General features: G+C 42.6%; 2 protein-coding genes across 2 annotated transcripts in view; one reads left to right on the top strand and one right to left on the bottom strand.

The window, feature by feature from the left end:
* LOC139218828 (astrotactin-2-like) overlaps positions 1-25734 on the top strand; it is a 251718-nt gene that overhangs the window by 189359 nt on the left and 36625 nt on the right. Inside the window, exons 14-19 of the mRNA XM_070850535.1 lie at positions 1184-1308; positions 2232-2336; positions 2467-2646; positions 14634-14956; positions 22152-22285; positions 23871-24019. Of these exons, the coding sequence (XP_070706636.1) occupies positions 1184-1308; positions 2232-2336; positions 2467-2646; positions 14634-14956; positions 22152-22285; positions 23871-24019 (1016 nt within the window). The remainder of the gene's footprint in view (positions 1-1183; positions 1309-2231; positions 2337-2466; positions 2647-14633; positions 14957-22151; positions 22286-23870; positions 24020-25734) is intronic.
* On the bottom strand, positions 5039-9280 carry trim32 (tripartite motif containing 32). Its single transcript, XM_070850538.1, has 2 exons — positions 9222-9280; positions 5039-8261 (listed from the first exon to the last, which is right to left on the bottom strand). The coding sequence occupies exon 2, from the start codon at positions 8247-8249 to the stop codon at positions 6192-6194; it is 2058 nt and encodes a 685-aa protein (XP_070706639.1). The 5' UTR covers positions 8250-8261; positions 9222-9280; the 3' UTR covers positions 5039-6191.

Below are 25734 nucleotides of genomic sequence, written 5' to 3'. Positions count from 1 at the left end.
ACATACGCCATCTTCCTTGCTTGTACTGCTTTTTATTTTGCAAGTGTGATAAGCGTAGGGTCGCAAAGAGGTGGGAAAGTGAAACACGCATGGAAATCATGTTTAGAGCTAATATTCCATTCAAACATATCAGCTCTATATACATTCATGAGTGTTAATGACCTCTCACTATAGTACATTAACCCCTTGAAGGTCCTCAGAAATAATCACGTTAAAGATCCTTACACACATAAATGTGTATGCATAAAAACAAGCCATAAAAATGTTAAAAATCTTTCTTTTTTTTTAATTTTTTCTAAAAAGTTTTTTAGACCAGCATCAGCCCTAATCATACATATCAAATTTTAATTAGTTTTTTAAAAAATTAACCCTTAAATTGCCATGTTTTTGTCATGATGCGCATCATTTTATGGTCTAAAATACACAAAAAATACATGAAAAAAATTGAGAACTCTGAAAAATTCACCATCTTGCAAAATTATAAGCAATATGCATGAAAAACTGATAAAATATGCTAAAAATAAAAATCATAACACACTAGAAAGTGCTGAAGACCCTCAAAGGGTTAAGAGCGTGTCTTCTTCTATCCTTCCTTGACACTCCTTTCTCATTACCATTCTCTCTTGTACTTATCGTCTCCGGCAGAGAGACGGAGAGATTCCAGCGGGTCTGTCTTATCTTTGGTTGCAGCTCTCTGTTCTGCCCTCTAACTGGGGGACGCAACCATTTGCTTTATTGGGCCGCCAAGCATCACACGGACACATACTCGCATGGTTTGGCCTTGACCCATCTTACTGCTGTTTACACAACCAGCGGGGAGAACTGTCACTCCGTCGCCTCGTGGCTGCAACAAATCGCCGCGATGACGAGGCATGAAACGGGGTGTACACAGAGGTAGACGTAGAGCATAATCATGGAAAAACTTCCAAGACGAAAGGGAAATTTCCCAAAGCCCTCTGTCTGAATGATTCAGGAGGGCGGTAGCTGGATGGGGCAGCTGGGGAGATTATAGACATCTATTGTTAAGTGTTGTTTTCATGGAGTTCAGAATTAGTAGCTGCAGCACTGACTGTTAGACACAACCTATAGATAAAGTAGAGTTGTGATACTGTGGGATCATCACAACAGATGAAGAATTCATTGTAAACTGTTGTCTTTCTTTCTTTCTTTCTCTCTCTCACAGGGACAACAACTTTATTAAGGACTTTCCCCAGCTAGCCGATGGTCTCATGGTCATCCCCCTACCAGTAGAGGAACAGTGTCGAGGGGTGCTGTCTGAGCCCCTACCCAACCTGCAGCTCCTCACAGGTGAGAGTTTGGGGATCGATAGGTAATAGACGGATAGATTTGATGCATTGCATTTTGCCTGCGGCAGTTGTTATCATTGCTATTTTCAATGCAAAAAGTTTGTATGTTCTTGTTCTGTCATGTGAAATCCAGCACGCAAGATTATTTAAAAAGATATTGGCTGGCCCTCGACTATTCTTGTATGCCACCGTTATGCATACACTGCATACACGCTATAGCACCAAATCCCCCGTTTCATCCTTTTATCCTTTTCTTGACTGTTCCGCCCCATCTTGTGAGGGACAGAGTCACTTAAACATTTGGCTTGAAACTTCCACCTCTGCTCCCTAATCCCTCCATTAGCTAAATTGGCATTTGGTCCACGTTGACCCCTGAGATTTTCACTTGGGTTTTGCTTTCATCAGAATTGAACACATATACACACACACACACACACACAGAAACCAAATTGCCCCTTTTCACTGTGCATGAGTGTCTCAGGTGTAAAACGCTTTCCAGAGGCACAAGATCAAGGTTCCTGTAAGCATTTTTTTTTTTTTTTTTTTTCCCTCCCCATACGCTTCACTTTTGTGGCTTTAGTTCTAAACTGGTGTGAAAGTTTGGTAATTGAATTGCAGAGAAAGGCGAGATTGCTCCCACTTCTAATGTCAGCAATCCAATTGGAGTTCAAGCTGCACTATATATCTGCCATTGATCCAGGAGCAGCTGGGATATGGGCTGTGATCATAAATGATGTTAAGGCTATAATGGAGAACAATAGATCTGCAATAAACTCTTCAAATGAAATGATTGATTTTATTTCTAAAGTCATTTATTTTGAACTGTACCTGCTCTCAATGAGTTGTGTAATTTGTTTTCAATAGCTGTCTTTCTTGTATCTCTCCTTCTGTCTTAATTTCCCCCCTTTGTTCTGTCTTTCGCAGGCGATGCCCAGTTCAGTGAGGCAGTGGGCTATCCCATGGTTCAACAGTGGAGAGTGCGCAGCAATCTGTACAAAGTCAAGCTCAGCTCCATCACCTTATCTACAGGTCATTGTCTGAGTAACATGACTTTGTGACTGCTTAACATCCCGACGTACCACGCAGATATAATTCTCATCAATGCCCAGCTTTGTGGTTACAAAATCGCCTCCCTCTCCCTCTCTTCTACACCTGGTAGGCTTTTCTAAGGTCCTGAAGACGCTATCAGCAGAGAGCACACGCGAGGAGCTGCTGGCTTTTCTCCAGCAATATGGCAGCCACTATGTGTCCGAGGCCCTGTACGGCTCTGAGCTCAGCTGCAGCATCTACTTCCCCAGCAAGAAGGCCCAGCAGCAGCTCTGGCTGCAGTATCAGAAAGGTAAGAGAGACAGGGAGGAAGGTCTGAAATGTTGAATTCTGAAAGGAGTGAATGGAGATCCTCAGATTCACTACATATTGCTTTTTATCTTCTTTTGTGGTGGGAAATGAATCAGAAGCAGAGATTTACGTAACATAATTTTTGGAAGCGTCTGCGAATGAGAGAGGTCCGTGTGTTGAGAAAGGATAAAATAGTGGTAACTTCAGGAGTGATGGGGCTACTTTCAAATGTAACCAGGACAACACATGCTTTTCTAAATCAAAGCAAGCAACCCATCACAAACACACAGTGAACAGAAGCAGAGCAAGATTTACCATAATTTAACAGGACGCGGGGGTTATACTGACTATAAACTAAACTGGGTTACGTTTAAAGATTTCACCCTCCCTTGATTCGCCTCCTGGTTAAAAGGCAGCATAAGCTGCATGAATTATTTCAAATTATCAGTGTGACCTTACAGCATCCCAAAAACATCTTTCAGCACTGTTCTATTAAAATTGTGTTTTAATCCTGTCGTGATCCACAAAAGCGCTGATTGATTGGCACCCGGGCTTCAACATAAATACTATAATAAATGGCAGCGGCATTTTCCTGACTCTTAATACACTTCATGCAGTGGTGGAAAGTAACTGAGTACATTTACTCAAGTACAACTTTGAGTTACTTTACTTTATTACCAAGGATTGTCCAGCAGAAGTTCTTGCTTACATGGTATTGCAATAACATTAATCCAGTAATACAATATGTGTATAGTAATGACAGTGACCATGCTGCTCCACGTGTAGCCTTATTTTTGATACTTTAATTACATTTTGCTGATGATTCTCATACTTGATTTTGAATGCAAGACTTACACTTGTGAATGTTAGAGGGGGTTTGAAGAAGGGCCGCTACAAGTTGTTTCATCATTTTTTATTGCACTCAGATAATCATCAATACAAACATGAATTTGACTACACAGAGTTGTCTGTAATGTGTTCGACACATCGTAAAATTCACAGCCTCCAAAGGACGTAACACCGAAAACACGCGGGAGTTTGGTTCATGGAACATATTGCAGTATTATGATCCAGTCATGAAAATAAATAAAGTCGCGTGGTGATGTGAGACACTGTGATGTTCAGCACACTGACACAAGGACACTTGATTTTTCTAGCATTTTATGCATTTTTTCTGTCACTGTTACGGTTTGAATATTCTCTAGTAATGACTACTTCTAGTGACCACTGGAATAAAGTGTAAGCACTGAAAAGAAATCCTGATGGCAAGATTCACATGCAGGTGCCACTATCTTGAAATAAAGTATGCTCGTTTGGTATGGAGAGATAGCACGACCTAGCAAGAAAACAAATACATCATGTAAAATAAAAGATCACGAGGGTATGACCGCGACAGACTTCACCTGGTACTTCTAGGGGTTCTTTTTTTTTTTTTTTCGCTTTGCTTGTGTAGAAATATTAAAAACATGTCTTTTATTGCAATACAGTTTGATCCTCAGATATGTGTATTTGTATGTTGCTGTTTAATAGGGCTCCAGGTGCAGAGTTAAGGTCAGCTTTGTGAAATCATTTACTTTTAAGGCTGAAACTGAGTCAGTATGCAACATGCTCTTATGAGCAAACCTGGACTGGAAAATACATACAGCTTCAGAGCAGGCATATTTACTATTTATGACTTTGTAGACATAGAATGCGTTACGTACGGTATTGATGGGCGGGTTTCAATGATTAACTTGATTCCCCATATTTAGGCCTCTAAATATTTTCATTAAAGGTGACGTTTATTGTTATTTTACCTGGAAGCATTATCTGTCTAAATGCTTCACATGGACCCAGAATTCAATAAATCTGCATGTTTATGTTTAATAAATGAAATACATGCAGATACAGACAAATTTAATGTTAACTAGCACTAGCACTAACTAGCAAAACACTGTATATGGCTGTTTTGGTTTTTTTTAAAACATATTTACCAACACAAGAGAACTCAGGTTACAAGTTGTCTAGTGCTGAATAAAAACCTGAGGGAGATGTAGAAACATGGAACCAATATCCCAGATTTGGTGTGTGATGCTGGAGGTTTCACTCATCATTATCCTAGCAGTGCTATTCTAAACACTCCTGCCAGTGATCCCTACAACGATTGTGTGACCACAACCCAGGCGCGGTGGAACCAATGGCATGAGACGATCTCGCTGGAATTAACATCAGGTTTGAACAAAGTTTTTAAACATTATTCAAGTTGTACATGCTTGCTGTGCCCTCACGCTTAATGTGGTCTGGCTGCAGGAGCTATTTAGTGTTGGCTATGCTAGCATTGCACAAGTAATGTATGGATGATCGTATGATGAAGCTCAAGACTCGCTCATAGGCCTTTGAAAGAAAAGTCTTGACATTTTAAGGGGCTTCCAAGTTACATCTAGGTCCTTAGAACTTTATGTGTCTGAAAAGAAGGACCAAAACCAGGGTCAGTGTTTGTGATCATGAGTAAGACTGCTCATAGTTGACTTCCATGCTTGCAGATGGTTATATCAGTCCTCCTTCTCATACGTGAGGCTGTAGCTGGGACACCACAAGGAGAAAGTTGTGGCAGATGTACACACAGACTAGCTAGGCAGTAATAATAATAATGTGGTACACAAATTGAACATAAGTAACCCCAAGTTTGATTGCATTAAGTCAGTCACCCTCAAATACACTATGTTTCCTATTATAGGCCAAAGACAAAGACTTTTCCCGACAATGTCAATAAAAAGTGTAGACCCACAGAAACCCAGTTTCATCACTATTGCTCTCTTACCTATAGGTAACTTAATATTTTACACTTAATGTTCCCTGAATGTTACTGAATGCAATTAAATGAATGCTGATACCTGGTTACTGTTTTGCCATTAGCGAACTGCACAGTAAACCTTAAAGCTGCCAGCTGCATTCAGCAACATTAATGTTAGTCTGTGCTACTAAAACCTAACACTAGGAAACAGTGTTGTGTCAATAATAAAGTGCTTCACAGGCCAAAAGCCTTAGTATGCTTTATTTCATATGGAAATACATGTTCATTTTCAGCTCTTGCTCCTCCCGTTTTTCTTCTGCAAAGCTGAGCCAAATCAGTGAAAGCCATGCGTCACACACGGTCAGGCTGAATGATAGATACAGCACTCAATAATAGAGGGAGGAAAATCATCAGTATTTTGTGCCTCGTCAATGGCTTCTTCACTTATTCTAAATGTGCTAGTACGTAAAAATGTTGCAAGGTCTGTTTTAGTCTTATGATGCGTTAAAATAATCAGGTAAGAGGCAGCCTAAGTAGCTGATTTTTATTTTGAGGTATTAAATTAAAATCCAAATAGGCTTTAAACCGAACCAAACTGACTAGAACATTAATTCAATAACGCAGAAAGTTGGAGTGTAATATGTTTGGACTGCAGCCAAACTAAAGTGACAGATAACAGTGTGTTTCTACCGTTTTCAAACTTCCATACACACCAACCAACACATACCTACTAAACCTCTTATGATCATGTGCAGAGAGACTGGATTGTTCCTCTAGGAAGTGGAGGAGTGCCTCCTCTGAATGTATGTGTAGACTTTGACACAGTGGTCCCAACAATCCAGGACTAGCAGCTGTCCTTTCTGGGTGGTGGCCACTCCCACAGGGCAGGTCAGCCCTTCCTGGATGAGAATTTTGAATCCACCCTCTTTGGGAAACTGGAGGATTTCTTTTCTGCCACTGTCTGTTACCAGCAAATCCCCATTGGCATCTACACACATGCCAGTGATGCAGCGGAAATCCTCTGTCTCTGAGAAGAAATGGCTGAGCTGTTTGCCTAGTTGGCCATCGGTATCTACTGAGCCAATAGAGAAGCCACCCTCCAGGTGGGGCTCATTGTGGCGTTTTTCAAAGTTCAGGGCCAGGCCCTGGGTGAAATAGACTGTTCCAGCTGCATCACACGTCACGAACTTTGGCCGCACAGCAGAGCACAGCCGGTTATAGCTGACCACACCTACATTGCGGTCCACTGCTAGACACCACAGCTTGCCACCTTCCACATCTGACACCACAAACTGACCTGATGGCATGGCAGTAATTCCCCATGGTTTAATCAGTTGGTTCTTATGGCAAGCCACACAGTGTCCATCCATCGTGTAGACTTTAACTGAGTTATCGTAGTTGTCAGTGACCCCAATGAGGCCTTGAGGAGTAACAGCAATGGATAAAGGGATGAGGTTAGGCAGGTCAGCCCCAAGGAAGCTCAGGACAAAGTTGTCGATGCTACTGGCATTACGCCGGATTTCACGCTGGAAACCTTTGCGATTAAAGATCTGGATGCGGTAGTTGCCACGGTCAGCCACCAGCACCTCACCTTGTGGTGTAACACAGATGCTGACTGGTAAATTGAACATGCCGGGCAAAGTTCCCTTGCAGCCCATCTTCTTCACAAACTGGCAGACTGGGGGCCCTGTACTTGTCCCGGCTCCTCCAGGTGATCCCCCACCTGCATCCATGGATTTTGACTTAAAGCTGCTTGGTGAACCACATACCGCCTCCTGTACGGCTGCAACCATATCGATATCTCTGTAAATATCCACAGGAGCCCCCATTGCACCACCTGTAGCCCCTTCTGCCCCAGCCACACCATCTACATCACCCTCAAGTGCAATCTCCAACCCACTCTCCTCATCGTCTGCATTAACAGTATAAGTATTTGTGGTCAACTGGCCTACCTCAATGGGTTTAGAGTGCTCTGTTCTGACAAACTCAAGGTCTTTCAGCTGAAACATGGTGGGCAAGCTGCTCCTCAGATCCAGCTCTTCATCATCGCAGCCTCCACCATCATCCTTTAGCAAAGCGATATCGCTCTGCCTCACCAGCATTGTCAGATAATCGCAGCGTGACACCACTTTTACCTCTGCAATGTTAAGAAGATACGTCTGCTCCTCCAGGACCTGCCCATTTAGCTTTTCCACTTCCGCCATGGAAGCTGTGAATGTCCTTCGTGACCTCCTGAGCTCCTCTTGAAGACGGAACTCAGCTGCAGTATAGTCCTGCTGCACTGCCTGGTACTTTATTCTCAAAGACTTAGTGATGTTTTCAATAGCAGACTTTTTCTTCTGAATTTCACCCATAACATCACGCAGAGCAGCCAGCTTGCCACCCAGTTCTTTACGACGCTGTTCAGCAGCCACCCTAATCGGCTGGACCGAATGGCCTTGATGCAGGTGGCCCTCTCCTTTACAGAGCTCACAGAGGACTGTGGCACAATCATGGCAGTACTGGCGTGGAAGGCGGTTGCAGCAGGACTTGCACATAAGCGCAGCGGCGGCAGCACTGCAGGATGTAGTGCAATCTAGGATCTTGAGCACAGTGAGATTATCAGCCAGCTGGGAGATGCTGCTCATACGGGAGACCCTGCTACAGAAGGGGCAGCGCACACCATTGATAGTATTGGCCAACAGCTTCTCTAGACACTGCCGGCACACTGTGTGACCACACTGCAGGAGCTTGGGTCTCATTTGCTCCTGGTTGTAGGTCTCCAGGCAAATGGGGCATTCAAGAACCTCTCTCATTAGATCTGCGTCCAGCGGGGAAGATGCCGCCGCCATTATGGCCCTTTCCTTGAGTGAGAAAAAAAATAAAAGGGAAGTGATGTTTCATATTTTTTTTTACCATTCAGTGTTACATTCTACAAAGTAGAGTAATATCACAAACTAAAGTGAGGAAATTAGTATCATTTTCAATTGTGTGATGCCTCACATTTGTATTTTAGAGATTGCAATAAAAGCAAGAAAAATAAGACAAGTCACAGTGATCACAGTACACAGTCACTGACTGTTTGACAATAAATGATACTGTCCTAAGCCTAATTGTAGTAGGATCGTTTGCAGTTCATTTACTAGGGAAATAAAAGTATGTGGCCACATATAATTAGCACAGCAAGCTAGCACAGCAAGCTAGCCCATCTCGACTCAAAAGTAGTTCGAAGTAGCTCAAAGCAGTAGTGAAGCGGATATAAACATTAGGAGAAAATCACTCATTGGGTGACCAGTTAACCCCTTAGTGACCCTTGTTCACTGACAACTATCCAGCGGTGTCAACAAGCTGTGCTACTGACTAGCCAACGCTACCGTGTAACATAACGTTACAGCCGACTGCACCGTGTGGCAATGGTGATAGTGGCAGGCAAGCTAGCCAGTTGGTGAGTTGTTGTCATTTATCGGTGGGCTAACTGACACATGACCCACGCAATAATGACAAGCTATGGGGGTGAGTAACGTTTAGCTAACTAGGGTACATGTGAGGGCGCCGTCGTGGTCTCGTGATGCTTAAAAATAGATCCAACGGTCCAAACGCAACGTTACAAACGAGTTCCGCCGAGAATTCTGTAATTTTAGACAACCCAACGTTAGCTAAATCGGAGGCCTCTCAACAAAAACACAAATGTTAGCGCTGCTCCCTGACACAACGCCAGTGTTATTCGGTATTATCACGGGGCCGGTTTTGATTAACGTGCATTCTAAAATACGATATGTCCGTCGTAATGCTTCTCTTTTGACATTTCTGCTTTAAAACATTACCTTTTCTCCACTGCTAGCTGGAAGTATAGAGGTTTAGGAGGACGTGCTGTCTGTCTGCAGCTGCTAGTGAGAGACTGCAGTGTTGACGACGTCACGTACGCAGAGCCGGGGTGTGACGCAAATACGCACACCTCCGAGCCCTACGGCTGTTTTGATTGGCTGCTGTGCGCAAAGGAAAGCCAGGGTCCGGATGCAGCGAAAGGGATTCACCATCCATGGATTGGGCAAAAGAATTTGTCATTTGTCAAGTGTATTTTATTAATTTGGATGAATATTACTCGCAATACTTCTCCCACCTAGACTGAAATTTTACAGTAATTGTTATTTATCTTAAAATGCATTAATTTCAGTCATTTTAGTGATCAGGAGGAAAGCATAGGCCTTACTTCATTAGTGTCACAGTGAGAGCTTGGAGTTCTGCTCGCAGGCTGTAATTGCACTTTAACACACCCAGATGTGGCGGCATGTCTGGGGTGTGTAGATGTGAGCCGGCAATGACAGGAAGAGACCACTAGATGTCAGAATAAGGCCTCTAGATGGAAGATGTCCATGCAGCACACCTGCACACAGACACGAGAAGAAGTGGCTGTGTGAGTTGGGACCATCTAAGAAACTTTGCTTTTCTTTGTGGTCCAGAACTTTTAACACAATTAGGTTGTAAAAACAAAACAGTACATTTACCCAAGAAATGTACTTGAGTAGAAATGTGAGGTACTTTTTTCTATTTTCTGCTTTTTCTGTTACTTCTGCTCCACTACAGCTCACATTTACATATACTTACATAACATTTATCTGACAGTTTGATGTACTTTGATAATTCAATAATATCCTGTATTTTATTCAGAAATGGACAGTTACTTTTACTTTTGCTACTTCATGTATATTCTGATATTAATGCTTTCTTTTACTCAAGTGATATTTTCAACTCAGGACTTTTACTTGTAACAGAGTATTTCTACAGCATTGTATCTCTACTTTTAGGTGAACAAAAAAATCTGAGCACTTATTCCACCACTGCTGAGGAGATGTGGATATTCATTTTGATGTCATTTTAAAATATTTGATAAATGTCAGTGCTAGTAAAAGACCACTGTAAAGTAACTTCAGTTGACATCATTTAAAGCAAGGTATGACTCAGTTGAATTTGAATGTGCATCATGTACAGTTCACACTGGTGCAGATTTTACTGTAGCATGCTTCTCTCTTGCTATACCAATATTGCGTAACACTGTAGAACAGAAAATAGGGAATGGGAGCTTCTGTAGATAACAAGGGTCTGCTAAATTCATAGATCTGTAATACGTGTAGCACTAGCAGCTCTTTTAATAAAGCAAAAACAACAATGCCAACAGTAACTATATCTGACAACATGGAAAGATATTTGACACCTTTGCTTTTGTTGCCTGGGTAACATAACCCTGACCAGAGGGGATGTGTCCCTGATGAGTAATTACACTGAAAGCAGTCCAAAAAAGACATTTTAATTAACAAAGGCTGTGCAAGATCAATGGCTAAGAAATTCTCTCCATTTATCTACTCAGTATGTTTAATGACAATGCAAATGTTAGTCAGGTTCACAATGTCCTGACTGCAATGTTGGTGGCCATCTTGGACTTTCAAAATAATGACCACCCATAACTTGTTTTTAGCTGAACCCTTCATGCTAAATCAAACTGGCTTTCAAGTTAAGTGGCTAATTGCACATTTTTCAAGTCCAGGAAATAAATGGTACCATTTGCAACACACTGACGATACAGTCTATTGCTCCAACTGCTTATAATGTGCGTGTGATCCAAGTAGATCTGCAAGAATGAGCCAGTGAGCATCCAGAGTCGCTGCTACTGACAGCCCTTCCCCTCCGTTGGCCTGCCTTCTTTGCATCAGACACTGCCATACAAAAACCCAAAGTACTCCCTGACCCTAACCCTAACCCAGCGCCAAGTCAGCAAGCAGGGCTTCTTACACATTTAAAGTTTAGAAATAGCTGGAGCTGGATCATTTCGACCCGGAGACCTCTAATTATTCAGATAACATCATGGGATTCTGAGTGTGATTTGCATGTTGGGACTGTTACGGGTCTCCTCCAGGATTTCATCTTGCTTCACACTGCCCAGACATAGTTCACCATCTTTGGGGTCCTATTGCACATGCCTACGGTCCACCTCCTCAATGGTATGGGAAAAACAGGCCGATAGTGCGCCCGACCCTGTGGGCTAGGATCCGGTATGCACCACGCCTATTCACCCTTTGCTCACACATGTGTTAATGCATTAGACTCTTTGGTCTGTGCTTCAAGACGGATCAGGTGGGTTGCTGACATTAAAGCAGACCCCTGCTGCCTTTTATTCGACATTATTCCTTTCCTGGTGGTCCAACACAATTTGGACACTGATGGCGGGAGTAGGGGTCCACCATCCTTCCCACTAACAATTACACGTATTTATGGTTCATCAACTCCCCAAGAATGAAAATACTGCAAGGAACTGCATTATGTTGCATAAGCATCACATTCATTCTACACAGCAAAGTGGCGTCATAGTTTATAAAATAAACTAAATGACGGGCCACTCCTTTAACTGCAGCTTTAACTGTGGTTTGATTTAATTCCTCCCTGTGAAGGGTGTCACCGTCAGTCAAATGTCAGTGAAACTGTACAGTGCACAAACACAAATAAACAGACACACAGACAAAGTACTTCAGTGATCCCAGATGGAAATTAAACGTTTCAGCAGTCTGCTACCAGTCTCAAAACAAGATTTATAATAAAGACACTTAAACAGAACAAAAATAAGCTGTTATCCCCAAAGTAAACATAGCAGAAACGACATTTAGCAGGAGGACAATCCATTCGTACTATTAATGTATGTATGTAACCCTCACAATCACATTACTGCGGCCATGTTTTATTTTGTCCACAAATACTTGACAGTGCCGAGCCTTTCGTGAAATGCACTTGTTTAAATAGATGTAAACACACGTGATCTCGGCTGAAATGATTTAAGGGAGGGAAGAGTGAATAAGGCCGACGAGCCACAGCCAACCTGAGCTATGGGGCTTTACCCTGAGCGCTCTTTTCGACAGCTCTTTTCTGTGTCTGTGTTGCCTCAAGAAGTGCATGTAATTGGGCTCTTGGGCCACTCCTTGAGCCTGTTTACATGCACATGAAGTTACCACCCACCCTTTCAACTGCCTGCCAGTGTCTAACAGACACACGCAGGGAGCAAGGCACAAAGACATGCATAAAAAGTATGTATGTAGAGACTCAACTCTTTCACACACACACACCCACACACACACATCAGGGTCAGAGCTACTACTGAGGACAAATCGGTCATGTCCTCTTTTCTGGATTTTCTTTGTGCATTTAATAATCGAATATTATACATTGTAGGGTTTGTTGGTTTTCTTAAAAGCTGATACCAATGTATTTTTTTTAGATAAATACATTTTGCATCTCCTTTACCAGAATCTTCATTGGACTCATGACCCCGGTAATGTTCCATCTTATTTTGCTAGGTTGTTGAGTCTTGCCTATTAGACTTACATCAATATCTTCCTTCATGTAGTCTTCTTATGATGCTGTTATAATGCTTATAATGCTAGCCAGCATTATGTGCTTTTAATATTACAAACAAATTTACAAGTAAGTATACTTTTATTTTCTTCTTTCTTTTCAGTTTCAATGTTTCAGACAGAATCAGGGTCCTCTTTTAGAATGTTGAATATGCTGTTATAATGAGTTTAAATATGGAAATGGAAGATGTAAGGGCTTCCTATGCACATGTTAGGCGTAGTTATTGAAGTCAAGTCAATTTTGCTCTCTGTTTTTGTTATTAGGAAGTTGAAAACTCACTTGAGATATATTGTGATTAAATCATGCTTTTTCATGATCACACATCTTCACATCAACTTGAATCAACCTCGTGTGATTTCCCACTACAAGATCCTGGCAAACATCACAACCTGTTTGGTTTGTCCTTGGTTTATCTTAGAGCTGTTGAATACCTGCTGGTAAAGCACATGTTGGCATGTACTTGTGTAGGAGAAATGAATGGTTGAAAGCTTACGCACCCCTTTTCAGGTCTTGGGTTAACTTATTTCACGTTGTTGACATTAGGAGTCCAAGTGAAATTGCACATTCAGACACATTTAGACTTTCTGTCTCTCACACAAACGCACACACTGTTTGAGTTCATGCACTGTATGTTGTCTTTTTACCACTGACAATAGTTTGACGGAGGTTTAATTTCACTGCCATTAAAACTGTTCACAGGAAATAAGTCATTTAAAATATTAACCCTAATTGGCCCCAATTACCCCACCCTGAATAATGTAGCGGATTTACCTTCTCCTCGCTGTTTTTGCTCCTTGTATGCATGTTCTGCAATTGTGAAATTTTGTATACATTGGTAATCTGGATAATCCACCCGTGTGCCTCTGTATGTATGTGATCATGTTATCATAACTTAAATATTTGTACATTTATGTGTTGATTATTCTCACGCCTGGGATTGATGGATAGAGTTAGTTTTAGTTTGTTTTAATTAGGACAAAACTACATTACTCAGCAAAGGGTGCAGGTAAGTCAGTATTTTGTTAACCAGCACGCATGTATAATACACATTCAGCGTTTTAAAGTGTAATATCGAGGGTATCATGCATCATCATCATGTAGCCCCGACCGATGATGCATCTTATCACTCATTTGGAGAACTCAAATATGCATCATCTGTTCTTGTCAGGCAAATAGTCTGAAAAACACATCGGCCACATCAGCACAGATGGCAGGTCTGCTCCACCGTAACATGTGGCTCGATGTGTCCTCCAAGCGAAAACTCTCAACGCCCAAGTAGCATTCTCTCCTGTCCCTGCACCCCCTCCTCCCCCCGCCGCTGTCGCTGCCTCTTCTTTCCGCATGGTGTGTTGTTTTCTCATTGGAGGAGGAAATGATGACAAAGAACCCCCCCCACCCCTCCACCAAACTCCAGTGAGAACATCAAACAGTGGTAATTGACACTCAGGAGAAGAAGCCAGTGACACCCCTTCTCCCTCCCCCCTTCCATTCATCCTTTGCCTACAAAAGCTGATGACAGTAAGGGATTAGTTGTTGTTTTTTCTTCTTTTCCTTGGCAGCAAGCAAAAGTAAATCCAGATGCAGACACTGTTTGCAACTGAGGGATTGTGAATGTTCCAACTTAAGATCCATAAATTGTTTTATGGAAATAATAAAGAGAGCGTTTGGGAAAAGGGGATTGTTTTTTTTAGTTTGGAAATAATACATGTGAAAGTGAAAGAAATGGCTATTTTCCTCCCTCTTCTTAAATGTACATAAATAATTATTGTTGTTGACTTTATCTATATCTGTACCCCCTTCTACCTATACCCTCCTTCCTCTCCTGCCTTCCCCTCCAGAGGCAACAGACCAGGGGGTTGGCGGCGGTGGGCGGCGTGAGCTGAAGTCGATTCCCTTCATCAGCTACCTGTCAGCACTGCAGAAAAGCCAGCTGTTGTCTGACGACATGGTGAGTGGTGTGGAGATCCGCTGCGAGGAGAAAGGAAGCTGTCCAGCTGGCTGCCACCTGTGCCATCACCAGGCCATGATGGGAGGAGTGTCAGGGAGAGGCCGCACTGGTAACAGCAGGAGTGGAGAGCAGCCTTCCCCCATCCCTGTGCTACTGGAAGTCAGCCGCGTGGTGCCCCTCTACAGCCTGGTCCAAGACAACGTCACCAAAGAGGTGAGAAAGCAGCACGGGGGTAGGAAGTCTGTGTGTGTGTGTGTGTGTGTGTGTGTGTGTGTGAGAGAATGACCAGAGAATGAAAAAAGAGAATCAAGTGAAGAGATGTGATTCATCAGCCACCGGATTTGGAAGTAAAACCAACAACAAAAAGAAAAATAACCAAATCCAGAAATGAACCTTTGCCAGTATGTTGAATCATCAAGAGTACTTTGAGTGAGAGGAATGGAAATCCTCTTAAAGCCTGGCTTTCTTTTAAATTTGACATTTTGTGGATTATTAATGCATATGAGTATACACTGTCAACTCAATATTAACAAATTCACGTAAGAGTTGGCACGTGATTACACTACTACTTTTGCGAGTTAATTGTAAATGTGAGGCAAATAAACACACGCATTGTGCTGCTCTTTGACTAATGGTGCACTAAGTTCCAAAAGCGTATCTGCTTATTTTCATAATACTCTATTCACTTATATACAATCTCATGCCATGTGGTGGTGGCGTAATCCTCTCATACTGTACATATCCATTGTCCTCTGAAGCGTCGAACAGATGTAGTTGTAACGCATCACCTCTAGGTGGCATTAGTTGGTTAACTTTGACCACTGGAAATGAGCACTGTAATACAGAGGGCATGAAAAAGATGACATCATGGTTTTCTCCCCATGTGGGATGGTCGATATGTGTATGTGTGACATATATATGTGTGTCTGTGTCTAAACAAGCGTGCACAGCTGAATGTAACATCAGCTAAATGGCCACATGTTGTGTTTATGATTCATCCTGTGCGAAAAAGATCTTTGTGCAGTGAAAGTTAATCCTATCAGATTTCTTTTCCATAAGGTAATTCAGGAGGGGGCTCTGGCTTCACTTGACATTTAGTTTACCACATTTTGCTCTGTTTAGGCTTCATCTTGACATTGTCTTCCTATCTAATATCCGTTACATGTCTTCTCTGTGTAAGCCAACGCAGAGCTGTTTGCAGGTGACTCACACCCAACACACACACGCATGCACACACCATAGGGAGCAGACTGGTTCACACACCCCCCAATCAAGCATCTAATTACCTTACCTTCTAAAGTTACTGCAGGCAACAACAATACCAGTGGCAAAAAGACAAAACACACACACATATATGTGTATATATATATATATATATATATGCACTCACAAATACACACACACAACAAAGCCCCCTGTACGTGCCTCCCATAACAAGCACCCCAGCCCCAAAGAAAAGAAGGCACAATCAATAGCAGACGATCCCTAGTGGGCCTCATCAATAGCTAAACGTGAGGAAGAGCAAAATGTCTCTTTTCCCTCTCTTCCAAACACCTCGCTATCCGTCCTTCTCTCTCCCCTACCCAACCCGTGGTCTTCTGGGGATGTAGAGAGTGAGATGTATGAGGAGGAGGAGAAGGGGTAGACTGCAGTGGATCGCTCTGGCAAGCCCTTCTGAGGTAGCTCGAGGCAGGATTATTAGCTTCTTATTGATGTCATCGACCTCTTGGGAGGGAGGGGAGTCCATCACTCGGCTCCTCTTTTCCCTCTGTTTCTCTTCTTCTCTTGGCCGCAACTACTGCTGCTGCTAGTCTGAAAGGCACATGCGTATATTGCATTAGAGACGAGCGACACAACAACCTGCCCCTCTACACACACACACACACACACATAGAACTGCTCGTTCTCTCTCTCTCTCCCTGTCTTTGTGTGTGTGTCGGTCTCAAACACACTCTTGCCTATCTTTCTACTCGGCTGAGTCTATCAGGAAAGACAGATGTCATGTTGCAAAAGCTTTCTAAGAGATGAGGTTCTTTTTTTTTTTTTTTTTTTTTTTTACCTTAAACCCCCTGAAGCAATCAAAATAGAGGTTTAGTCGTCCAGTTTATGATTAGGTGGACTGAGGTCATACCTGTATGCCTATTTTTGCGTACGGCCACTATCCTGTCACTCTTTCTTTGGCTCCCTTCCTCCCCCCTTTCCTCGGCTACCTGCATCTTTCAGTGGCCTCTCCCTCGCTGCCTGACTCTTTGACAGGACATGTCATGTCCCTTTCACATAAATCTCCTCATTATTAAGCCAGAGGGGGATTTTGTTACATTGTGAAATTACCCCTTTCCTTGAACAGACTACTTCCAGGACTGAAAAGAAACAGAATTAAATGGTAGAAATAGTAGCCTTCTTCTTAGCTTGCTCTGTGTGACTCTGTCAAAGAGAAGAATGGGGAATAAAGTATTTCTTTGTACATGTTCCCGCTACTGACGTTACCAATGACTAGTTAAGGATTTGGGGGAAATGATACCTAGAAGACTGATCCTATCTGACAATCTTGGATAGATGCCTGAGTATTTCCTAAAAACATGTGAGGGGTTGACATGTTTTGGTATACTCAAACAGAGGAAAAGAAACACACTGTCTCTCTTACTTATCCATCCAAGACATCCATTGAAGTGTCCCGATTTTAAGATGCCCATCCCTTATATATTTGCCTCCGCCCCGAGAACAATGGGAGTGAATGGCGATAAGTTTGTGGTGTTCACAGCACTGTAACATGACTTTTAAAAAATCCAACAGCAACGTGTCCCTCCAGAAACAATGTGCCTTCTGCTTATCCACAGGCTTCACTGTCCAACTGTTGCTATAGGGACTATTTCTTCAGTAGGAGGAAGCCCCAGTGAATAATTCCACAAATAAAATTCCTTTCACCTCAATTATATTGTATTTTTATTATCAAAACCTTAACAAATAAGACCAGAACTTGCTACTTTTATTTTGTGTTTTTTTTTATTAGATGGAGGTGGGAGAGGGTGAACTGACCCTTTAAAATAGTGAATAGTGTAATATAAAACTAATGATTATGTCTTGCATTTGGAAAGAAAGGTTTGAGGTTTAACCTTTGTTTGTCTTGATATTCTCAACTTGTTCTGCTCTTGGGCTTGGCTTGCTTTAAACCTGGTCTTGACTTGAATTCGACTGGAACCGGTCTTGGAATTGGTTTGGACTCGACTAAGGTGGTCTTGCTTACAGGGCTAGTGTGTGCACGCAAACACACACACACACAGACACTTACCTATGTCAGTGCCAGAGAAAAAACCCCAGTGGATAAATAAATAAATGCTTGTGGAGCTTGCCAGTGGTCCTATGTCCTGTGTTACTGTGACTGACTTATGACAAACCTTTTGAACAAATTGGTTGAGAGTCTAGTGAGTCAGAATGCTCTATATCTTGCAGAGTGGCCGCTGTCATGCTCTCACCATAGCACACTACTGCAGCCCCTCGCAGGGGCGTGTCTAGAACATTTGCAGTGGAGACAAGAGATGGCGCAGAAGTAAAAGAGCAAAAGCATATTTGCACCAAAACGACAGACGTAGCAGCATTACACACAAAAAGCAACACGCCCAGGATGTTGCTGCCATGTCTGGGCAACGGTCTGCCACAATCCAGCAGGTCTCATAATCTATTGCACACATAGAAAGAAAACCACATCACTTCAGTACCAAGGAGAGCGCACTCACCTATAGATCATTAAACAGATTCACATAGGATAAATTCCCTGTGGCCAGTGCTCACTACACTCAGATGCTAGTTTATTGGCTACACCTAGCTAAAACAAATGATCAAATGATGATATAATGATCAGTTTTACTGTATTAGACAAAGAGGTGTGTTATGAAGATTATTATTATCATTATTATTATTATGTTTGCCTTTTCTTGACTCAAACAGATGAGTCAATTTACTCAGGTCAGATTAGCTTAGAACAATGTCAGAGTTTACACACCTAAAAACCAATACCTGCTGTTTGAGGGATCTCCAGTGAAACGGCAATCCCCCATCAACCTTTAGGTGAACCAACCCTCCAGCTGCCCCCAGTGTCCCATTTCCTTGAAGTAATACTTCTGACAAGGTTCCTAGAACCAGCCCATTGGTTCCTTTGTTAACACCATTAGCCCTGAATGATTGGAGAGGCTACGTAAATGCATTCGTGTGTGTGCGCACACACACAGACTTACACGCTTAGGTCACTATTGATGGTGTCCTGTGTGTGCTGACTTAGACTCTTTACCACCACTGGTGATCATCTTATAAATCAATACTGTGGGCCAGCTGGCCAGTGTTTTCATGTATTAGCCTCCGAAGACGGACAGTAATGTGGTCAGCTTAGACTAGACAAACAGATTAATACATTAAAGAGGTCACAATGGCCTTCCTTGCCTTCTTGTAAGTCACGACAGGCTTCTATGAAAGAGAAAGGTCCAAATAGTATTTTGGTGCCAGTGAGTCTGCAGGGTCTAAATGATGTCACGGCTTGGAATTTGCAGTTGGAGTTGTTGCTGATGCTCAGTGGCCTTGCTGTTCACTGATCTTGTCTTTTGTTCAGTGCAGGGGGTGATTACATTTCAGCTCAATTTGCTCAGTATCGATAAGGTCAATGGAGATGAATTGTGGCATATTTGTGAAACGATAGAACCATGTGTTATTGTAACCATAGGGGCATCACCAGTTCCTGAAAGCAGATCTGTCATGACTGCACAAAAACTGTCTTACATGGTTACAGTCAGTGCTCAAATAGGGCCATCTTTGTCAAAACACCTGGTTTTCTAATATGACGCATAATGGATATGGTTTGTCTCTTACCCTTATCTGGCCAACACATAATGTATATGGATCTATAGTGTTCTGGGAAATGTATGATCTGTGCTTAATCAATACAGTATAGGGTATCTTCCTCTTTTTAGCCATGACTTATCAAGTAGCTGCATTGAACACAGATGCACTCTCTGCTGGGCATTTCAATGTGTCTGTTCATCTGACTACCTTACTGACCCAGCCTTGTTTTTTTTTCATGCACTAGCAGGACATATTGCTGTCCGCACCACCACACACTTGACATATTATCACTTGACATGCATTAGCTCTTGCTTTTCTCTAAATCCTCATCTCTGTTCTACCTCCTGTGCCCCCAGCCCAACCCCCACCTGATTGTCTAAACCACAATTAGATTCCCTGTTTACCCAGTGGAGACTGGCTTGCATTACTCGTCAAACATAAACATGGCGGTAATCGCTTTGTCTATTTTTCACATGTGCAGCCATGCAATCAAGCGCACAGACCCATATGGGGTTTTTCTAGGAATCTGGTGGTGGTAAATGCATGGCGGTCCTGTGGTCTTTCTCTCTTTTGCCCCTAGCAGCGGAGGTCATTTCTCATTTCTCATATTTGTCTAGTCTGTGTGCGTGCACAGACCTTGAGTCCAGGTTTTTCTTGTTGGCTTTGTCTGTGGCCTGCTTCCCATTGACATGAGGTGGCAAGACCCCTGCTGCTGTTGTTTTCTGGCAGCAGTTAGCTACATGGGTTCAGGCAAGGGGGGAGAAATGTAATTACCTTTTTCCCCTTTTTGGTTTTCCAGGGGGTTATTATATGGCCATGGATTACAGTGCTTGCCTACCCCCTATAATAACTGCTCATTCAGCATGCTCATTTAGAGGGGCTTGTGTTGGAGGATAAATAATGGGAAAGCCTTGACTGCTGAAAGATCTTGATCCTTTTCCACAGTAAGGTGGGGAGTGCTTTAATGGCTGGGGGTCTTCTTTTTTCACACCTTTGTTTCCTTTGTTCATCTTGTTGATTTTCTACTGTTCAGTAGAAAACTGTTTCAGTTTTCACTCTTTCTTGCCCTGCTGCTCATTTAGGTCACTTTCACTCCCAAGATATTTTGCCTTGAGTGAAAGCAACTGGTAGTGGAAGAAGTCAGTTCCCATGAAAGGCTGTTGAGCCTCCTTTACAGCTAACAATGCAGTGTTGTGGAAATGCTAACATCAGCTTCTGAGTGCATACCCTGACTCTTTTTTTGGCCAAGCCGTCTGCCTTTCTGGTCAGGACTATACCCAAAGTCATCTCAAATATCACTTTCACTAATCAACACACTGCAGAAATCTTCCTTGGCATTTCTCCAATGAAATGAAACAACCGACTGTGGAAATCATTCCTTAATTGGAGTGTGCGTTCATACGTGCGTGTTTGTATGTGCCCAAGTGTACACACTGCATGTGCGCCGTCGTCTTAAAGATGTGTGTGGTCTCATCAGTTCCTTTGCTTTGGGATAAGTGAATGTCATGGTGTATTGGAACAAAGGAGTGGCTTCTCTCTGCTCTTTGTTGGATGCCTGGTACCCAGTGATAATGTTTCCGCATGGTTCCAGTGTCCTATTTTTGTGACCATGATCAACTACATCTCCAAAGTTGTCTGCATGAGGCAGCACTGCCAGCCAGTGAGACCACATAAATAACTGAGTGCTCCATTGATCCATAGTGTGACAGGGGGAGCCAGAGTGCTTGCGAACTCCCTTGAACTCGCTCTCTATCATGCCTGTGGCTTTAGGGAAAGCCCTGACATTATATTTTATTGCTTTGACGGTTATATTGGCATTTTGCTGCCTTTTAGAGGATGACTGAGCTTCTGCCTTTGATTTTTTCCCTTTGCCTGTTAATGAAGCAGCACAAGAAGATGTTAAGAGATGATGTCATCTGCTAACACCCCGCCCCCCTCCACCCACGCCCCCCCCCCATTCCCTTCACAGACAGACCGACAACACCACCAACTGATCCTCACTCGCACACAAACATACACATAGAACGGAGGAGGTGGGGAGTGTCATGGCTTTCACACCTCCATCATAAAAGTCACAGTGCATCTATGATATCACAGCGTAAGCTTGTCGATGTTAGTGAGATGTTCCTGCCTTCCGGTAATTGGGAACGGTGGGTATGAAAAGGTCATTCCTTGTGTGTGGGTGTGTGTATGTGTGTGTGTGTGTGTGTGTATATACCCGTGTGTCTTTGTGAGACACATTTTGAGTTCTAGACCTTCAGAGACTATATTGCAGATATTTTGCAAAGTGAGGAGATTTTGGCCAGTCCTTACTTCATCAAAGGGCTATTAAGGTAAGATTGGGGTTTGATGTGTTAGCATTTATGGTTAATATCAAAGGATGGGGAGAAAAACAATATAGTCAATGGGGAGTCATCATATGGACAGAGGTACATGAATGTGCCCCTGTGTATATTCTGGGATATGGAAGGCACTGGTGGAGAAGGTGTCCTGAGATGGGGGTGGGGTAGGCGTAGATGGACAGGAAACGCATGTTCCAAGAGATAATTGCATTTCTCTCACCTGTTACCCTTTATAGGCCTTCAAGAGCGCCACAATGAGCTCATACTGGTGTGCTGGAAAGGGCGATGTCATTGATAACTGGTGTCGCTGTGACCTGAGTGCCTTCAGCAAAGATGGCCTGCCTAACTGCAGTCCCCTCAGGCAGCCAATGTAAGTGTAAGGTGACACCATGACACCTAGGAATTCATGCACAAGAGAGATTTCATGGATGCATGCACCGATGCACCACAGGCACACTCACATATGCGCATGGACATGCACACACATAGACACATACCTGTCTCTACTGACTCCTGGGGGACTTGAGAAAGTTGTAGACACAAGCACAGTCCCCAATGTTCTAGTAGCTGTCAGTCGGCCCTTACACCCTCTGAAAAGAACATGCTCTCATCCAAGGTGTCCTAATAATACTTCTTAGACTTCCAACCCAGCTATCGTTGCCCTGAGAATTTCACAAGAGAAACAGGAAGTTGAAAGGGTAAGGCTCCAGTGGATAAGGCAACAATAAATGCGTTCAATTAAAGAATGAAAATAAAATATGCCCATTAGTATATGACATTCTAGAATGAATGAGAGGCGATGTTTATTGGCAACAGTGTAGACTAACATTAAAAGCTTAACAAGGATAAAATATAGTGTCGCTGCAGGAGAGGATTCAGGGGTTCAAGACAAAATTAATTCGCATCCAGTGTGGTGATTTTTTTAAGCAAAGTGCCTGGCTCTTTGAATTTCTGAATATTCCTGAAGCTAGACCAATTCAATTTGAAATCAATATTACCACCAGCATCAGCAGCGTAGGTGTGCTGATGTGCAGGAATACAGTTCTATGGTTGAGAAAATGTAGTGCCAAAGGAAAAGGCTGTCTGATGGCAAGGTTAAATGGTGAAAAATTCTAAATATCGCATATAAAATTCCACAAAAACTGGGCTCTGTTGATGAATATGTGATATGATCAAATCTGCAGAACAGCTACTACGTGGATGTTGTAATAAGGCTGGTCTCAACTCTTTAGCTATAGTTTAACAAACGTACTAATATTCAGGATATACGCATTGATGCATGAGATTATGCTGCACAAGTAATGCACAAGTAGTTTGAGAGGCTTTTATGATGGTTAGGGTATTGTTTTATTTGTGGATTGTGGTTGTGGAATGGGAGAGGAAGGGCGTGGTGCCACAGCCAGAGTTTTGGTCAGGCTTTCCCTGAGCCCATGCCTGCTGGCACAAAAGGACCCGTGAATGGTCACTACAGCAGCCAAATCTCCAACTTAGGCCAGTGTGGGGGTGTAAGGCCAATAAAAACCTGCAGCACCTATTATTATTATTAGTAGTATTAGTATTATTATTGAGGATGAAAGCAAGCGGCATGTTTTTTACGAAAAAAGGGATAACCTACGTCTCTCAGCCATTGTGACAAATACAGCTGAAGGGCAGGCAACATGGAAATATAGTTATTTTATCTCTTTTGAAGCACTGCTGGAGAACAGGTGGCATAATAGCGACTGTTTGCCATCTTGTAATCCAATGAGATATAGGCAGTCTCCAATCAATACAACTCAATAGAACAATGACCACTAGGTTTACATCTGTACTTAAGGCAATGGACACATGCATACACAGAGATTCATTTGAAATTTCACAAAATGAGGGCAACAAACAGTTGTGGTAGCCTTTTGATCTCATTGTCAATACTTATCCACATCTTGAACCTTACCTTCTTTATGTTGCTTCATCAGTTTGCGCCTAGCCCCTTACTTGGAGCCCTCAAGCACAATGGTGGCCCTGGAGTGGATGGACGTGGAGCCTCTTATTGGCTGCAAAGTTTCTGACTACATCATCCAGCATAAACGAGTGGAGGATCCTTCAGAGGCAGAGGTCTACACAGGTAGAAAAACTAAATTCCAAGCCTGAGTTGATTTCCTTTTTTAAACTGTTTAGCTTTCAGTGCCATGCTGTGATGAAATTAGCTTGTCTGTTGACGGTTTGATGTGATTTGAACTTTCTCCTCCATGCCAAAACCAGGTCAAATCAGTTATTTTACCTTTGTAAAAATGAAACTTACTGTACTATGCAATATCTTGGTTGAAGTTATTTGTTTTGGGACATTTGAGGTCACATATTGATTGATCCCATATCAGCTGGGAAAGCAATGGTGAGCCATGCCTTAGTCAAGCTGGAATCTGAACTAAGTTATCTTTCTGCCTCGTCTAACCTTCTTTTGCATTTTCTCCTCACAAGAGTATTCTTTTAAAATGATGATGAAAGATGAAGAGGGAAATTCCAGTGAAAGAAAGGAGAGTTGAATGCCACAGGTAGATGAAACTATAAAGATGTGTCAGTGGGTTGAGTTTAAGTTACATTTGGAGGGAATGAGGCTAAAATTTTGGTCTAGATACTGAACAGAGGGAGGAATATAGACAGAGGATAGGAGAAGATGACATAGGGTAATTTATCAAGTACCATAGATGGTGCTGACCATTGTGGAAGTGGTCATGACTGTGACGAGGGACTGGGGTGAGTCAGAGGAAGGGTGATGGGAAGGAATTTAATAATATTGGAGAAATGAGGTGGTCTGGAAGAAGCTAGCTTTAGTCATTGGGAAGTATGGACAGGCCATCCATCACCCCTGGGAGGAATGCTGATGAAGCGTGGGCACCAGCAAGCAAAGAGAGGGTACAGACAGCTAGACACAGGCATGCTGGCAGAGGTGAGGTACGAAGGGGCAGATGGTATGGGTGACTCACTCTGCAATGTGCCAGTCACCACTATAAATCATGTCATAACAGACAGTATAATACAGATTAGAAGTCATTGTCTTTGTCTTTTGCCTTTTTACTATTTATCTCTGTCATGTCTGTCTTGTTTCCTCCCAACTGTCTTTAAGCATCTTGATAAAGTTGAAATAGAACTTTAGTAAGTAAAAAAAAAAAGAACGCTAACTTAGTTGAGTGCAGTGCGTTTAGTATATGACCCTCTCGCAGAGGAATTGGCTATATTAATTGGCAGGAAACTCTTGCAGACGCTGTGTTCTCCTTCAGTGGAAACATCATGTATCATGAACAGTATAGGTATGCATCTGGGTAGCTCCTACTTCCACTGCAAATACTGAAAAGTGTAGCCACACAAAACCTTCATTGTTCTCCAGAACGGGGAAGGGGGGTGGGGTGGATCAAGATTGCTGATACAAACTTGGAAGTCATTGCAGGGGTCGATTTATGAAATAATAGGGGCCTCTTAAAATGATGAGATCTTGTTCTCTGGACTCAGCAAATAAAAGCTGTAGTGTTTCAGACGTGTCATTTTCTCACACTTACTCTGACTTATTTTCAAATTATTGGATTTGTACTCCCTGTACCCATTGCTGGCCTCTTATTTAAGGACCATCTTTGAGGCACTTGGAAATGGAAGTCTGTAAAATAACACCAAACGTCCAGAGTCGCCTTAAACCCTGCTCACCTTTAGGATACACAAGGTAGCAAGTACTAAAATCATCTCATGCTCTCAAGTTCAGTCATTCCTCAGTGCTTTTTCTCAGGAGTGGTCCTCTTGACTTTTGCACACACACACACACACACACACACAGTCAGATTCCCCTGTTGA

The sequence above is a fragment of the Pempheris klunzingeri genome, chromosome 19 (assembly GCF_042242105.1).
Source record: "Pempheris klunzingeri isolate RE-2024b chromosome 19, fPemKlu1.hap1, whole genome shotgun sequence".
Lineage (NCBI taxonomy): Eukaryota > Metazoa > Chordata > Actinopteri > Acropomatiformes > Pempheridae > Pempheris > Pempheris klunzingeri.
This window is presented reverse-complemented; position numbering and strand designations above follow the sequence as displayed.

Coding starts and splice junctions, on each gene's coding strand:
- trim32 (XM_070850538.1), bottom strand. CDS start 8,249: ATGGCGGCGGCATCTTCCCCGCTGGACGCAGATCTAATGAGAGAGGTT.